Source organism: Cebidichthys violaceus, unplaced genomic scaffold (assembly GCF_023349555.1).
Source record: "Cebidichthys violaceus isolate CVI_PGR_0920_01 unplaced genomic scaffold, fCebVio1.0.p SCAF_5, whole genome shotgun sequence".
Classification (NCBI taxonomy): Eukaryota; Metazoa; Chordata; class Actinopteri; order Perciformes; family Stichaeidae; genus Cebidichthys; species Cebidichthys violaceus.
This window is the reverse complement of record NW_027176705.1, coordinates 2,457,286-2,475,907: the sequence shown is the minus strand read 5'-3', so window position 1 is coordinate 2,475,907 and position 18,622 is coordinate 2,457,286. Positions and strand designations below refer to the sequence as shown.

The 18,622-nt window shown below is 38.6% G+C and overlaps 1 protein-coding gene across 3 annotated transcripts in view; it reads right to left on the bottom strand.

Annotated features, from left to right (window-relative positions):
* Nucleotides 1-16,428: 16,428 nt before the first annotated feature.
* slc6a2 (solute carrier family 6 member 2) overlaps nucleotides 16,429-18,622 on the bottom strand; it is a 28,301-nt gene continuing 26,107 nt past the window's right edge. For all 3 annotated transcript variants that reach the window (XM_068730439.1, XM_068730437.1, XM_068730440.1), the window contains exon 15: nucleotides 16,429-18,484. In XM_068730439.1, coding sequence (XP_068586540.1) covers nucleotides 18,461-18,484 — 24 coding nt within the window. In that variant the 3' untranslated portion in view covers nucleotides 16,429-18,460. The remainder of the gene's footprint in view (nucleotides 18,485-18,622) is intronic.

The following is an 18,622-nucleotide window of genomic DNA, read 5'->3' as shown; positions in this document are numbered from 1 at the left end:
GTTTGGAAAATAATCAAACTAAATTGGTGAACTGGAAGCACGGAGTGGAAAAGAGAGGAAAAAAAAAACAGTTTGTCAAAAAGAGAGGAAACTAAACGATCCCAGATCCCATTCCAACAGCTTAACAGTTATTTTAACCTTTGGACAATCAGAATTTCAAACATTTTTTTTTTTTCCCCAATATTTGCTAAATCTTTCAACATGTTACAATACATGACTGTTTAGTGTAATATGTCTTCTCCAGCTGTTGGAGCTGTGAGGACAGGCTCAGCAGTGTTTATAGTGACATCACTGACAGAGGGTAAAGTTTACCCTCCTCTCTCCAAGAATAGTAGCTACTTAAACCATAAAAGCAGCACATCAAAGACTAAGTCGAGAAAGGCTGTTATTAGAGGTCCTGTTTAAGGCCGTTTTAGATCTTGCTACTGCTCCATTTGGATTGGGGAGGGTTTTTAAACTGTTCAAGTGTCTGGGGTGTTTTTCAGTTTGATTTAGAAACAGCTATCCTCCATTTAAAAAAAAATTTAAAAAAAAATACTTTGGGAAATAGTCTGTGAAAGAGTTAAAGAGCAATTCCTTCACTTGGCTGAGGTGCTGAAGGGACAATCACATGTCCCTATGTATGAAAAAAAAAAGAACTACTGCATATTGGGATCTGCACACACTATTAAATTACAAACATGCTTACGGTTGTAGACCTTTTCCAGGCATACAAGGCAAACCAAGAGAATCCAGACCTTACAGTCACAGCATGTCTTATAGGACATATGGATTACAAAAACTAAATAGAAACATAATAATATACTGAAATACATGCTTGATCATCTGTTAGAGGATGTTGGCTCATAGAGATAACTGACCAGGTTGTATGTGATGTTCTCAAAGACCAATATGCCATGTCTTTAGAGACATTGTCTTGTAGGAATTTGTTTTGCATGAGAAATGTTGGTTGTGTGGGCACACACACATACACACTGTTTAGTTTTGCATAGAAACTCTCACATTAACACATTGTATAATCTAACAGGAAATTGTGTTCTTTAGTAATGGGTACCTTTAATTGTAGTTTTTAGAGCCCTGTCCCACAATAAAACGTATTGCTATTTTCTTCTCGCTCCTCTACAACCAGACTAAGGCTTTGACGTAAAAAAAAAGATTCCATTTCCTGACTGATTTGCTGGCTTGGCAAAGTAATACACATGAGATGCCATCAACCATATAAGGTTATTTCCTAGAATGACTAACCCGTGCAGTGCTGTGTAGAAGTGAGGGTCAGTGAGCAGCAGGCAGACAGGACCTTACGCCCTCTATTCTTCCACCACAATTACTCAGCCTTCTGGGAAGACATAAGCAGGAGGGACTGGTCCCTGAAAACATGAGGCCCACAAGGGTCAGCTTGTTTACAGCAAGGGAAGAGATTGAAGGATCTGGTGAAGGTACTGAGGGGAGAAACTAAAACAGTGGGAGCTGCCCACATTTGCTCTGAGCTGGTCCTGTATCACTTCTGAGTTAAGTTTAGGCGATGCCTCTCGGTCCACAACAAATGGCTGAAGGAGCAAAGCTGTACTTTACTGAAAGAGCTAAATGACAAATGATTAGCTGAGGATAAAGATGACATGTAACTTGTTTCCCACCTGATTTAAAGGACATTCAAAAAGGGTTATCAATGTTTTCTGCTTTGCCTTTCAGGCTTGTGAATACAATAAACTACCATCGGCTACTCCTGGTCTCATGCACTTTCTTCTAATGTGTCAATGTGGCTCTTGAACAGATGTGATACCACAAGATAAGAGGATTCTGTTTTGACTTAAGATTGTGTTATCACTTGGTGCTACTAAACTGCAGTACGTGCTTCTCTGACTTGCAATTATTGCTATCACCCACTAGATGGCAGCCTTACATTGCCTCAAACATACTGCAAACGCATTTGGTATTTTCATCCTCTAGATACAAATATAAGTGATCTCCTTCCAGATGTCAGGCTTTTAACACCTAATAAATACAGCAGAGTTACATATGTTTCAACATAACCTCCCAATATTCAATTTGACAAACATCAATGGTCAATCTCACAACAGAACATGAGTGATGTAAAAGAACCTCTATAATCAAAATGTTAACGTAGATTCAACCACTTACCAGTGTTAGTACATGTATCTCTAAAGAGGAGTTGGTTTTAAGTCTTATTGTAGTCCTTACTAGCATGCTGAAAGGCTTACAATACAAAAGTTATTCTCTGTATTGTAGAGAGAGATTTATGTAATGTCATTTTCTAACTGAATTGTTAAACAATATATTTTTGAATGTCTGTGCAACCAGTTATTTCATTGACAAAGATTTTGGGAAATTGTGATGTAAAATAATCACCTTTCACCCTGTCTAGTTCCTGCAATTTCACCAGATAAAGAACAACTTTAAAGACTTTTGTCTGAAAAAGGGGATTTCTCTGTGTTTTAAATGAATGGTATTTAGGTGCATGGCTTAATCTGATTGGTTGGGAAAGTTAAGGACTCCTTGTCTTTCCACATTGATTAGGATTTTCTAATACTGCGCCCAAGGGGACTTAAGTCGATCCAATTACCTTTGGCTGATATCATTAGCTTGACGTGGCCATAGGGGTCCTTCCACTTTGTCTGTTGCACTGAAGATCTGCATCTGTGGACAATGAATGCCATTCAGCCTGGCAGCAATGGCAAAAATAGCAAAATTGTCTCGAAAGCAGCTTTACCAGTCTTTACGGTTTGACTGAGAGAAACTTTTGGTAGTTTCTGTCTTCGGGTCTGGGTCTTGTTCTTGCCACATAGTCTCTGTATTACATAAAGAGCTATCTAGTCAGCCAAAAGGGCATAACTCACCTCTCGAATGTTTCATTGACAAACGGCCTTCACACTAAGTATCACCCTTATTTTATATTGACTTGCACTTCGTTTTGTTTAATTTGCTTATCCTCAGGCATGTCTCCTATTCCCACATCTGCTGTACATCCTCTTGGTAAATTTATGGGCCTTGAACATGTTTGCTGAGGTCACTTGGGCGTATTTCATAGCAACAGCAGTTTCCAATAATGTAGATAGATTTTTCTATCCTCAAAACAGCACAGATGATTGCCTTCATTTGTTGGGAAAAGAGCAGTTGTAGAAGTAGTGTCACATACATGCTACAGCATAAAACACACCTCTCTTACCTCAAGGTATTGTTTTACCTTGTTTTTTTAAGTAGAACACTGAACGCTCCAGGTTCACTAGGTTTTCTAGGACCTTTGCTTTCATAGAACATGAAGCCTATCAAATGTTCTGCATGGTACTTTTTAGTAAATTGAAATGCACTGACATACTATGAAGGAATCTATGTCTCTCTGTATGTATGTCAATTACATGTCTCGAAAAACGTTCATCATATCTACGTTTAATATTCATAAACTTGGAATAAATAAGCGACACGCGCTCTGTGCTGCGGCGGGGGTGAGGCTTCAAGGCAGACTCTAGAATGTCTTCTGCAGCGGGCCTTTACGTGATGCTGGATAAATAACGTTAAATAGACGCTGGCTACTCGCTGAGCTCTCCTCCGCTTCCCAGGAGTCAGCGAGCACGAGCGAATAGCCTAAAGTAACAGCGCCACTCTGCGAAATTGTGTACGTTTTTGCCATACTAATTTAACGTTGCAGCTGGTAATATACCGCCATAAATCAAATCCATGCTCTATTTAACAACCGCTATGTCAGAACAAGCATGACATAAACACGTGTGCCTATTTAACGCGATCCTCCGGTCCAATATAAATATATAAGTATGCAAATGAGGTGATGTTTTGCAAAAACGCGAAAACTCAGCCGACTGTGGCTTCAAATCATCAAACAAGTAGCCTACTACTACTAATATGAGTTACAGTGTCATACCCTCACTCCAAATCTGTGTTTTCTTTGTTTCTTATCATATTCTTAGTTTCCTGTTATAATGTGTTACCCATATCTCCTGTCATTCTGGATCACTTCACTTCCTGCCTTTATGTGTTTTCCTGCCAGTTTTGATTGTTTGCTCCGCCCTGATTAGTCTCACCTGTCCCTCATTAGTCCTGCTCACCTGCTCTCACTTCCCCAATCAGTATTCACTATTTAGCATGGCACCTGTGAACTGAATTAAAAAAAAAAAAAAAAAAAAAAAATCGGTATTACTTAATCAGCTAGGTAATCCTGCTGCACGCCTCTACTCTCTGCATTTGGGACCAACCCTGTTTGAGTATTTCCTACACCGTGACAGCTAGTAGAACTGCAATACTTATCAGCAAAGGAGAGTGAATGTCTGGGGTACTTGAACTGTTCAAAATGATTGACTAAGAAGAAACTGATTGTTGGCTACTTTCTTAAGCTGGATGTGCACCACAGTGAAAACAAAGGAGTTGGAAAACCTGTGGACAGGAGACAGGTGGCCAAAACATCAATGGACTAGGCGCTGTGGGAGAACTCAAGTCCAATGGGAAATTATGTGGTTATTGAAGATTCTTCCACCATGAAGGATGGTGATCTTCTCCCAGTAAGTGACACCCTCCTTTTCTCTGTCCACTCTTTCTCTTTACTGAAATAAAATGGCCGCTGTGCCTGTCTTTGAGCAGAATTGTAGCCTGTGATATAGACTTTGTCATGGAAGACATTTTGACATGTCACTGTGTAAAGCACAGCTGTAAATAATGGCTGAATTGTGTTTTAGCTGCTTTGGTCTTAGGGTCCTATATGTGCATGCTGGCTCACTGTCACATGTCCTTGCTTACTGAGACTTTTCAGTAGCACAGAGCCATAGCTAATATTTTTCAGAACCACTGTGACATTCCTGTAATGATGGCTCAACATGTCTGCAGTGAAAAAGGCCCATTGTTGATGGGGTGGTTATACCACTTGCCTTTGCCTCTGGTGAAGCTGTGAGTGTGTTAGGGCTGCGTGTTGTGCAGCGGTCTTGTGGTTGCTTTTTGGAACCTTTCATGGTAGTTTTGGTTTTAAACTGCAGCACATTTATTAATATTTGATAAGTAAATTGAAGAAATTGAAAAATTAAAGAAATACTGTATAGTCTTAATTTTGTATCACTAGATTGGAGGGGTGTGTAAGTCATGTATTTGATACATGCATTTATGTTTCAGTGTGAGTCATAATCGGCACAAGTCATATAGCCAAATGTAGCACATTTTAGTCATATATATATATATATATATATATATATATATATATATATATATATATATATATATATATATATATATATATTCCACCATTACTGTGTACTTTAATCAACCAAATCTATTTGCAAACGATCTGCAAAAATGTGGTTTGTGTGTAGGACAGGACTGGGAAAGACCCTGCATCGGGATGAAGAGGCACTAAAACGATGAACCTTTTTTGGACAACACCCCCCTAATCCATTATCCAGGTCCCTTACCGCCCCTCCATTAATTAAAATGTAGGCTAAGTGTCACCTCAGAATATTAATGTTGATCATTCTCCATTGTTGTATCATTGAGGAGGTTGTCATTAAATGCCAAATAACAGATTTGATTCAACTGACATTTGGAATATCATTAGTTTCCCAGGGAGCAAAAAAGCCATGTGAATAGATTTATTATGAGTGTTGGATGAATGCATCTTTTGTAAGACAAAGAGGGAAAGTGTTTGAAGCTTTGTTTCACTTTTGAAGGATTTCTTTCTTTCTTTATTCATTTATTATTGTAGAGTTTGAACCTGTGACTGATTACGGGACTCTAAACATGTTTGGCCACCTCACCGCAGCAGCATGTGGTGTGTCCCATTTATAAAAAATGAAATGTCCTCTCTGTAAATGCTATATAACAAAGGCTGCTAAAACCACAATCCAGATGACTCTGAACCAAATGGTAAGACTGCAGACTAAACCTGAGGGACTGGGGATTAGGACCTGATGTGAAGGCTGAATAAAAAGTTTCGTCAAGACTTTAGACAATGTTTTGTAGCTCTTATTTAACCTGGCAAACTGACCACAGCAACAGTTTGAGAAAGTGCGCATTATTCCCTTTTCAAATGCATACATCTCCACATAACTAGAAGAATGTTGTACTCGAGTAATTCCGACTATAAAACTATATAACTTTTTTTAACGGCCATATGAATTTTTACCTCTATGCAATCCTTCTTTTTTTTATTGGCATTCTGTCATGCTTCAAGTGGCATATTGACTAAAACGGTCCATCATTATACAAAGTCTTACAATTACATTTTAGACATCTGAGATTCAAAACAATAGTGTGTATAATAATGTGTATATACTGCCATATTTACAAACTTGCATACATTGTTCAATAAATGTAATGGATTTCAAAATATTCATCTGGTCAAAGCCAAAGGTCTTTCAGCATCCGGGTCAACTTGCAGACTTTGAGCAGCAACGACTTGAAGTACTCTCATATTTTCTCCAGAAAATGAATTTTCAAATGCTATCAGATCAGTGTTCATCTGGTGGATTTCAGTACAACATTGATCAAATGTGATTAAGAGTTAACATGACTTGACAAATAAACCCAGTCTAGATAAGACACAGGGGCAACATAGTGCTTTGCCGTACCAAAGCAGCCAGTGAAAAGGGCCAAGGATATTAACCAGCAAACTCCCCCTCCCAAATCATGTGTAATTTCAACTTTATTGTAAACCATCTTGTTGAAAACCTGCTTTATATCTTCCAGGTGTTCTGTATTTCCCTCTGTATGCCACTCAATTCCTCTATAACGTATTGGACCTCAGCTCCTACAACAGATGCCCTGGCTGAGACTAAATTAGTCTGACAAGAAAACTGCTTGGATAACTTCCCACGATGTCTCTTTTCACAAACGCCTAATGCACGTCTTATCACAGACATATGGTGGCAGAGCAGGATAACTGCCGCATGTTAAATCATTTAAAATCTGTTCAGTCACAATAATAGTTAATGTGCTTATTGCCATTTTTGGAAGAGTTTATTCTACTTATTTTGGAGTTCACGTGATAAATTACATGCTTTATTAAAGTAGTGCCATTCAAAATCTGCTAAAACAACTTTCTATCTTCTGTGCGTCACACAAAAGCTTTGCTCAGTATTGCATAGCTATTTTTTTTCTCCCTCAAGGACAAACAAACACATGCAATCCTCTCAGGAAATCTACTGCTGATGGACTTGATAACATCAGGACCATACTCCATCTGTGACAGATTGCAGACTAGGAACCAGCTCAAACTGGATCACAAATGGGAGAGAAAAAGAGAGGGAGGAAGGTAAAAACAGAGAATATGAGAGTGCGGAAGAGAGTTGAAGAAAGCTGAGAGAAAACATCAGAAGGGGTAGAGATATTAATCCAGGGTTACGTGAAAATAAACATTCCCCCTTCACTCACCACAGGAGATGTTTGTTTTCCCTATCCTGCTCTGCTTTATCTTTGTAGATGGCCATTGCACATCATCGAACCACTGTACTTTTTAGCATTGCGTAACTGTAAACAAAAACGTTGGCCAACAATATGTAGTTAGAAACGCAAAACTTCTCCAGGAGCGAGAAGGTTCGACATTTTTATTTGAAATTATAGCAACTAACTGGTCTTGATCTCAGTTCCGTTTGACTGCAAAGTGAAAATATGTTAAGCTGCCTGAATTCATTGAAAATGTTAGCTGACCAACGATTTGGGTAGTCATTCATTATATGATAGAGGAACAGATAGCATATAAAGTATAGGTGTTCATTTACACCTAAATATATGGATTATACTCCACATGTAGATTCGGATGTTGGTATGTCCAATCAGCTTTAGGAAGGCAGCGATACTTTTCTAGAACCCCTATGCGAAGAGTTTAGTACCATTAATGGATAGACATTCATGAGTAAAGTTCTCCTTTTCTGAGTATTTCTAACGGACAATACCTGTGGTCCATCTGAACTAGGCCTGCTTAGACTAATTTTTATTTATCACAGAAACAAAAGTGTATTGTAAAAGAGAAGTCTGTCTAACTTCACTTTTCAAAACTCTCCCAATGTGAAGGGATGGAAAGTGTAACACAAATTTAGGAATACAGTGACTTGGGACTTCTACAGTGCTTCCGTCATCTGCTTATCTCTTTCATTCACTTCCCTTTCTTCCCACCACATCCGCTTTTCTATAAAGGAACAAACTATAATGCACTTTTCTAGTTAAGAGTCCACCACTCTACTTCATGAGAGGATCCCCCCCCCCCCCCCCCCCCAAGTTTTCCATAAAGATGAATTAAACATTTTTTGGGTGCTTTTTGCTTAAACTTAAAAACAAATACTGCCACAATATACCACTGGTTAATCAAGTGCCTATTGCCTACACTTGCACATCCAGCTGACACAGAATAACGTTAGCGTCTCATGAGAGGTGCTTTTAGCCATGCACCTGACCTACATAATTCCAATATTAAATTGTCTTCATACTCTGGTTTCTAATCCTGTTCTTTAGTTTGCGAGATGCTTGACTTTGTTTGCTAACCACTGCTGTTTGGTTCTGGGCAGGTAACCTAGATTCAGCTTGTCTAAGCGGAAGGTGGCCAACAATTGTATACAGGATAGTTTATATGGGCTCTGTGAGGGCAAAGAAATACTAAAAACTGTACAGAGTCGGAAGTTAGTTTGGAGTTTTCTATAAACAAACAAGTTATATTTACATTCAGTGGCACTCATCGTGTGTGTGTGTGTGTGTGTGTGTGTGTGTGTGTGTGTGTGTGTGTGTGTGTGTGTGTGTGTGTGTGTGTGTGTGTCTTTGTGTGTGTGTGTCTTTGTGTGTGTGTGTCTTTGTGTGTCTTTGTGTGTGTGTATTTGAGGTCTAACAAATGAAATGAATGCAATTCCTTCCTCAAAGCTGACTTTTTTTTTTTTTTTTTTTTTTTTTTTCTCCTCTTTGAACCCAGCATTGTTTACAGTTGTGATTACTAGCAACCAGTCTTCTCTCCTGCCTCTGCCAGTGCATTTCTGTATTTCTTGGAGCATTACCATAGGAATGTGTATTACCCACAAGGCAAACTAAATGTTGCTCGGATAAACAAAAAATCTGCATACCCCTAGTAAAGAGAACCTCCACATGTTATCCTATCTTTTCTTTTATAGTTGTAATAATAATCATCAACTCCCATGAAAAGATCAAAACCAACAATTCCTTTTATCTTATTGACCCAAAGTCCCATCCAGCTTCTACTTCATTCTCTAGATGCTCAATGGCTTCCTTGATGCGTAAACTTCACACATTGATTAAATTGAAATGTGCTGTTATATTGCTTGGGGTTGTATAGTGTAACCTGAATATTGGCAAAGTATAGGCTTCAGTACTCCAGGATGCCTCCAGGCACAGCGCCGCTGTGTAGGTCAATGTTTTGGCAGTTCTCAGAGTCCAATACTCAATCGCTAGTCACGCCTGTAAAATGGAGGAAAATAGACTTGAAACATAAAAAGGAGGTTGTGATTATTCACTTGAGTTAAAAGCGTGCGTGTGTGTGTGTACGCGTGTATGTCACACTTCATTACTTATTTTTAAGGAATTTCACCCATTCCACTTGGCTTCCTCACTATTTTTTTATCATCCCAAGCTGCTGCTGTAATGAACACTCCGTTCATCATTTGGTTTCGGGGTTTATTTAACTGGCCCCTCTAAAAGAACAATTGGACCTAGTCTGGCACCTTAAATATAAATGGGCCAGCACTGTCACTGATTATTTCTGGTGTAAGAGCCCTTAAAAAGACCTACCAAATGTCAACCATGTGATAGATAGATGTATACTTTATTTATCCCCAGGGGGAAATTTGTTTGTTGCAGCAGCAAACAAAGTTACACAGTAAAATAAAAATAAGTACGGAAAATGCACAATATATACAATAAAGTAACGGAGCAGAACCTATTCAATTTAAAGTAATAAACAAATGCTCAGTATATACAATAAAATGGAATTAAATTAACTAAGTAGGAAAACTAAACGGTAGTGCAGAGGGCAGGAATGTTCTCCTGTACCTGTCCTTGTGACAGCGGAGCTGGATCAGTCCGTTAGAGAAAGTGCTCCGCTGTCCCTGCAGTAGGTGGTGGAGAGGGTGGTCCTGGTTATCCAATATGGATAATAGTTTCTTCAGTGTCCTCCTCTCCACCACCTGTTCCAGATGGTCTTTGCAGCCAATGATGGAGCCGGCCTTCTTAACCAGTTTAAGTCTGTTGGTGTCTCCGGCTCCAATGCTGCTCCCCCAGCAGACTACAGCGAAGTACAGTGCACTGGCCACAACAGACTGGTAGAACATCTCCAACATCTTGCTGCACACGTTGAAGGATCGAAGTTTCCTCAAGAAAAAGAGTCGACTCATCCCCTTCTTGTACACAGCGTTGATGTTGGTCTTCCAGTTCAGTCTGTTGTCGATGGAGACACCCAGATACTTGTACTCCTCCACCATGTCCACAACCTCTCCCAGAACTCTCAGCGGTTGTGGAGCCGTCGTCTTCCTCCTGAAGTCGACCACCATCTCTCTGGTCTTGGACACCAACTCCAAATAAAGAGGTAATTATTGTTTGGCAAACAACTATACAGCCACATGCTTAAATGAATAAAAGTGTGTCCATCCCTGGTGCACAAATATTAAACATAGATGCACATACACAACTAACAGTTCCTACGTGCACAGGAAGTAATGCAGCTGCACTGCATATGAGATCCCTTATACCAAAGGAGACAAAATAAAGAATTATATTTCCACATCAATGCTTATTCATAAAAATGGAAAGTCACTCCATTTTATTTTTCAAATATGCTTCCTCTCTGCACTTTGTAAGTCCCAGTGGATCTGGTTCTGATTTTAAATATTTTTCATTTCTCTGTCGAGGCAAGGCAGATTCTGGATCCAGATCTCTTCCTGTTGATACTGATGTTTCAGAGGTGAGCATGAATGTGATTTGAATGTATTGTCAGCATAACTCAATCTTGCAGATCTGTTCTTGTTTTTAATGATTGAATGAATACATCATTCTTACAAGTGCAGACTGCGCATAGAACCCCAGACCTCTGGAAATGTCATTAAATACAGTGTTCCATAAACATTTACAAATATCTATAGTGTGATAATGAACAGACAGAATTTCTTTCCATCTGTGTATGCAGACTGGTATTTCAACATGTGACATTAATAGAGAATTTGTATCTATTTTTAAACGTCAACCTCACAGTAACCCCCTTCAGAACAGACTTTTGTGGTCTGCAATGCCAGTATCTGGCATGCATGTAAGAATGTGTGTTCTTACTCACGCTATGGGCTTTCCACAGAGAAATTTGCCAGCTTTAAGAGTAAGACTTTAATATGAAGTGACAGATTTATTCAGGTGTGGCTATAGAAAAAAGTATTGTATTTTGGTGGGAAGACTCAAATCTTAAATAAGACAACATTTTGAATGTTTAAGTTTTGTGGAGGGGGCACAGATTATGGTTAACAACTCCTACAGCATATGCCTCTCTAAAATAATATGGTTTCATCTTAAAAGGGTAGAAGCTGTGGCCACATCCAACCATATTTTATGTGGGAATTAAAATTAGACCTTTTTATTTGATTCTTTCCTTTGCCACGAAGGACAAATAATGATGGAATGAAACTACAACTGTGGAGGAAAGTGTCACATAGCCATGTGGTTATTGACAGAATGCGACTTATTGATAAATCCCTCACCTTTTAACTGTAGGACACAGAAGTGTGACGTAGAACAAAACAAGTAGTTGAATCAAAATCAGTTAATGATTCAATTTGGCATTCAGAAATGGAAAACACCTATTGGGGCATAACGTTCATCAAATCAGACACGTGCTTAAGGACCAGCAAATATTTTTGAAAGCTCAAGCATTCAAATATTATTGTTGTCACAGATAGACATCATTGTGGAAAAGATCATCGCTCACTGAGTTTTCTTCACATTTCCAAGAAAAGCAAGGAACTATTTAAGGCACTGATGTCTCACATTCTCTGTTAAACCAACTTTATATTTAGAGCAACGATTCAACAAGGATATGTGAACAAGCAGAGTGCTTATATTCCAGTACTGTATTTACAGAAGACGGATCTCATGGGGCACAATCAGATCATTGATATTAACATCTGATCCATATAAATAAGAGTATATTAAATCTGACACTGCTGCTACTATCAATAGTATAAATCAGTTTTCACTATAGTTACAGGAAGCAAAACTTCTGTAGGCTATAATCTTCACCTTGCCACAGAGGATCTTACAATTAACCTTTCCACAACATCATCTTCACAGATCTTTGTGTCAGGATTGTCTCCATGCACTGCTCCTGCCAACCACAGAGGGGTTTTACTTCTCAGTCACATGGATTATTATCTGGAAATTGGATTATGAGTATAGAGCAAGTCCTCAGTCTAAAGAGGCACATTTAAAAATGACTCTCCTTTGCCCCAATCACATTAGTGCGGCACAGAGCTGCCAATTACGAACCAGTTTGTGGTGACCAGGCTTGACTTTTATTGGCTAAACAAATTTGATAAGTTTGTGGTTTTGACCTTTTTGCTGCTTTGAAGTAGAACTGGAGGCCTTGAGAAGCAGGGCTGAGACGAGATAGAAAAAGCAGATGATTTAAAGTTAAACTTTAAAACATCAGATCTATTAGCGGCTATGGAAGTGTTCATTGTTGAACTAGGTGGGTTTAAGGGAGACGACATAATAAGATTATTTCCAGTAAGAAAATATATTGTCCCAATAATCTCTCCTGGTCACTTTATATTTATCATACCAGAAATGATGCAGTTTTTACTTTAGGTTTTGCATTTTATTAAACCTCATGTACTGTACTGCGCTTTTTGTGGTCCTGTGAAATTTGGTGTTTAGTGTCAAAGTCATCAACCACATGTCTAATATCGTCTAATTTTTACACACCTTGCAAAAAATGCTGCAACAGAGACAATGTGAATACCAATGTGAGCCCAAGTGTGTCATGTAAACCTAATAATCACACCAATAGCTGTTGGTGAATTTGTGTTCCAGAAGTATGCCGTTTCAACATTAGATAAATTCAAGATGCCTCACTATATTGTCAGTTTTACTAAACGGCTTGAATTGCAACGGTGTACTCCAGGTTGTGTCACTACTCTGTGACTAAACCTTTGAGCTTGGTGAAACGGACTTAAACATTCAGGAGACCAGTGAAACACTGCTTTTCAGCTTGGTCTTAAGTTATTCTTAACATATTTGAGTCTGTCACTGTTCCAATTTAGTTTTTGTGTTTTTTGCCTTTCTCTGACTCTCTAACAACTCTCTTGTAGAATTTTTGTATATTTTTTTTTTTTTTCCCTTGCTTTTGTTGTGGTGTTACGCCCATTCTAGGTCTCCTCTGGGCTTGCTTTTTCTGATAACATAACTAAAAAAACAAACGTTTTGTGGAACCTCTCCAGCCGTTGGCTATTACTACTCTTTAATCCATTACCATTTGTTACAGTTAACAGAGACAGCCCATCTGCTGTTACTCGGGTCAGTTCGCTGTTTTCTTTTCCTTTTTACACATATGTCATTCTTTCTGTCTTGGCTATTTACCAAGTGTTTTGTTTTTTTAGCCCAGCCTGCCCTTTGCTCCTGTATGCGTGTGCTTTGAAGGCAGCTTACAAGATGGAGTAAATGGCTTTAACAGATAAAGCTTTCAGATAAAAAGTTTCATGCATTGTGATTTACAATGTGTACATGCCAGAATAATTCAAGACCTCTGCATTTGCAGATATCTTTGCATGGAGCCTATAGAGGTGGGGTACAATCTGGATAGGTGACCAGTCACAGAGCAACTGTAATGGGCAACCATTTACACCTATTGGCAATTTAGAGTTAACCTGAGTCAGAATCCCTGGTTCAAACCCAGGACTTTCTATACACAGTGTATATGTCAAGGGATATTATTGTGAAAGGTAAGAATGGAATAAGTGGATCTGGTATGCACTTCCTTTTGTCAAGGTTTAAGGGAATGGTAAAGTTTGGTATCTTGGTTTGGACTACAAAGCCTCCATGTTGTTGTACTATATTGTTCATTTTGAATACATTCCACACAAGGTGATTGGGTGATTCCTTTTTTGTGATGCAAAATCTCCTTTTGGAGTGCTTGTTGGGTGGTGAAATGGTTTGAGTGGCATCTACAAAGAATTCCACTAGCTTAACATAGTTTTGGGTTATTGCTGGCTTTTCCCTTAAGTTTTGTGTTGGGTAGGATCCAGGTTATTTTACTGCCCTTAGTGTCTCAACTCGACACAGAGGCCAAAGCCAGATCATGTCCCCAATAACTTGATATAAATGCTCTGACTTCAGACGGCTTGAAAGCATTCATCGTCAATATGCCGTTTGTGCCAACAATATCGCTTTGAAATCCTTTTTGAGTATTGCATAAAGATAGTTTGTGTGTCCCAGTTGCCCTTACTTATGATACTAAGTGTACTTTTTGATTCTTTAGTTTTCTTTCTGGATAAGTGTAATCAAAACTCACAATTGCAAATATGTCATATTTTCGTAAATCCTCAGTGTCTTCTTTTTCAGTGTTCATAGTTGCTTATCTGCCGTTAACATTATTTTAAAATGAGTTTTATTTAACATTCTAAACATTGTGCAGAAAACAAAAATTTGCTGTGTAAAGATATAGTGTAGTAACGTCTACATGCACATACACAAACAACCCTCCTACACTCAAAGTAGGCCTAAGCAGCCAATTCCCTCCCTAATGAAACCCTTGCTGGAGTCTCAAGAGGTGGGACACTCAAAAGAGAATAGTGGAGGGTAATGAGTAAGTAAAGTATGTCGCCTTTTTTTTTCCTTCCTATTCATGGTTTAATGAAGATGTAAGGAACTTAAAGAGACGATGCAGGAACTCAGTTACTCCCTTGCCTCTCTAAAACATTTAAAGTTGACCTATCAGCACACAATTAAAGAAGCAAGGAACACATTTTTCCGATATGATCACTAAACAGGGTCACAATCCTAGAATTACTTTTTAAAACCATAAATTCTGTAATCTGGCCCCCGCCTAGCCAACCAGTTGATTCAACTGAAGTTGAGAGATGTGAGGAGTTTCTTAATTACTTTTATAATAAAATACTGGAGATTCTGGAAACTTGTTGAGCCTGATGTTGACTCCCACCCTTCTTCAACATTAACCAACTTTAGTGATATCTCTCTGCCAACCTTGGAATGCACTATTGAACTTTAAAAATCATCCACTTGCCGGTCGGACTGCATTCCCACTTGTATTTTTTTATAGCTGTATTTCAGATGGTTGGTCCAGACATTCCTTGCTGCACTTCACTGGTTACCTGTTGTTAGTTTGAGAAATGGTTCTAAGATTTTACTGCTGTGTGACCCGACCTCTGCTGTCTGGGCCACTAAGCTGTGGAATTCCCTTCCTAGAGATCTAAGGCAGGCAAATTCAGTATCCTCCTCTCAAACCTTCTCTGAAGACTCACTTTTACCGATTTGAATTGTAAAATCTGTAAGATGTAAAAATAAGCCAAACTCTTGCTCCATCTTGTTTTACGTCTTTGTTTCTGGATGTTATTTGATGTTATGGTATTATTGTGAAGCACTTTGTAACTTTGTTTTGAAAGGTGCTATATAAATAAAGTTATTATTACATGAGCAGAGAATGTAGTCGCTATCCCTCTGTGTTTTTGTTATCCAAGCTTCTTTGTTCACATACCCGAGCTGGCTGCGTGTCCTTTTTGTGCATGTTGGTGCACATGAGCATGCCCCAGTGGTAAGCTCACAGCTGCCACTCTGCACTGCTCTCATACATGGCGTCTCAACTGACAGCGTTGTTGCTGAAACGTAGCGCCCACCCTCCAGTTACCCCTTCACCCCCAACACTGTTGGCTCTGTCAGAACATTTATTTTTAAGCACAATATAGTGTGTTCACAGTGGAAAAGTGACAAAATATTAAGTATGACTACCAATATGATTTAAATTGTTGTTCATACTATATGTTGTTGGTATAAAATTTAGATTTAGGACACAGTTGGACACATTGGAATCATTGTGAAGGCTACAGTAGATTTTTAACGGTTCAGATCTACCTTATGTCAAAACAGAAATGTGTTGCAGATTATGACTAGAATAATGTACGGTATCTGCAGTATAGCTTTTAGGAAGTTGTTTCTTCAACAGTACTGGAACTGATGAGCATGGAAACCTGGCGTTTGCACAGCAAAGGATTATGAACAATAGTAGCTTAGCCAACAACGGTGCAGAGAATGGACATTGAAGGCACATATGCCAGTGGTACAGCAGGCTAACAAAGGGAGAGAGTGGAAAGGCACAGTCAGCCACTATGAGAAGCCCACGGTCAGCAGTAAAACCAGAATTAGACAAGAGGGACCAATACTTGAATGTTTCTGAAAAATGAAAATAAATCAGAGTCCATGGTCTTCAAGTGTGTGTAGATGAAATTCTTTATTATCATATTGTGAATACTTCAGACTTCTTCATAGATAGTTGTCACTCACGTTCAACAGGACATTGGTATTGGACACATTATTTTTGTAAACATAGTTCAGGAAAGCCAGGGTGGATTTGTTCCCATTCATGTAACAAAGTAGCCCAGGGTCACACTGAAGAATATTTTTTCTACATAGTTCATCTTAGCTATACATCAAACACCATTTTATTACAGTGGACAGTTACGCTTAAAATACTTTACATTCACGTTTTGTTATAAACAATTTGATGAATACAAGATTATACATAACAAAAGAATATATTTTTATATTGTCTTATATATTCCACATATGTTTGTTTTTTCTTTGTGGCTTTATTTCTTGCAGAAAGGGGTCTGTTATAATTTACGTTTAAATTTCAACTGAATTCCAATAAATATACTAGAAGTGCACTTGGAGGGCACAGACCTCGGCCAAGGGCAATCTGCGTCAAAATTGAATGAGTTCTTCCATGGCCCATGTTTCACCTTTTTCCACCAGTTTCATGAATATTGTGCCAGTAGTTTTCCGTTATCCTGCTGACAAATCAACAAACCCAACTGAAAACATAACCTCTTCAGCTAAGGTATAAAGAGAAACTGAATAAGGTAATCAAAAACATTCCTAAAGTAACATATTGGCACTTCTAAGGCGATGAAAAAGTAGAACATCACAAGATATGTTTCAAATAAATATATAAGATCAGTTATCATGCACTTAAGATAATATACAGTGCAGTGAAAGAGGCATTTGACGGTGGTCACCCCTCCATGTACTGTACACTAACGGCATACTGTATGGTTGGCAACAAAATCCCAATACACACACACACACACACACACACACACACACACACACACACACACACACACACACACACACACACACACACACACACACACACTAACTATGTCTCTATCTCTCTCTTTCGGTCTCTTTGGAGGAAAAGCCTCTTGTATTCCTCAGAAGCACTGAACAGACATACATTTGTAAAGTAAAAGCCACGCAACAATAATAAAAAACTAACAGTAATGCCATTTTTTATTTTTTTTCACCTTCAGTAAGCAGCCAGGCACTGACCAGGTTCAGCCTCAGTCTGTCTTTGAGATTAAGGCATTGTTGGGGGGTCTGGCCTTTCAAAGCATAAGAGGTGAATGAAGCCTGCCTCAGTTCTTTTAAAGCTTTGGAGTGACTCATGCATTATTCCCTTTTTTGTAACAGAATGTGACATGAATGCATTATATAAGACCTACATATAATATAATCCTTGCTAAGGAGCTTGACCTTGATGCACTGTTGACCTCCAGCTGTTTGACTTAAGTATCAAAGGACTAAGTAAAATTGAGAGATTGCCATCAACAAACTGTGGCTTGATTTGGTGGGTTCCTGAGTCAACACAGTTTATTTAATTTCTTCCTGTACGGAGTGTAATAAACATTAAGTGTCTCACTTTATAAGGCACTGACAACAGAACAGCAAGAACAGAGACTTTCTTCCAATATTAATGTATTGCTAAATAATAAGCTTAAAAAAAGGTTAAAAATGGAATTATTTTGGTTCCCCGTATAATAGTACACGGTATAATGGGATTGTTTTGGTGTTCATTTCAGTTTCTGGTTCTTCCAGGAGGTAATAGTCACTCCTCAAACTATATAAAATCACAACTACAGTTATGATTAATTAAAATAGTGTATTTAAAAAAAAAAAACACTGCCCATGGGCAAATAACAGTATGCACATGGTCCCCATGAGGTGTCCCTCCCTTATGAGCTGAAGCTGTTGAATGATTCGTAGTTATGCCTGTTATTATTTTGAAACGGAAGTGCTTAAAGCTACTGTTAACAAAGGCCTTGGGAAGTAAAAGTCCAGGGAGAGACTGCTGAACGAGGTTGGAGCCTGTTGTTCTACTTGTCTGTTTTGACCACTGGTGGCACACAGGAACTCCAAACACCAGATGTGAGGATGGACGAGGGAATTGTGGGTGATGTCATCAAATGGCCAACCAATGCTTGAGCTGTAAAACAAGAGTCTGTTTTGTAGCTTAATGTCCAATGTATTTTATTCCATTTCAACCACTTCAACTGGTTGCAATTCTGTTCTTTTACAGTAGTTGTTCTATCCTAATTTAAAAGGCCACTCTTTTAAAGGCATA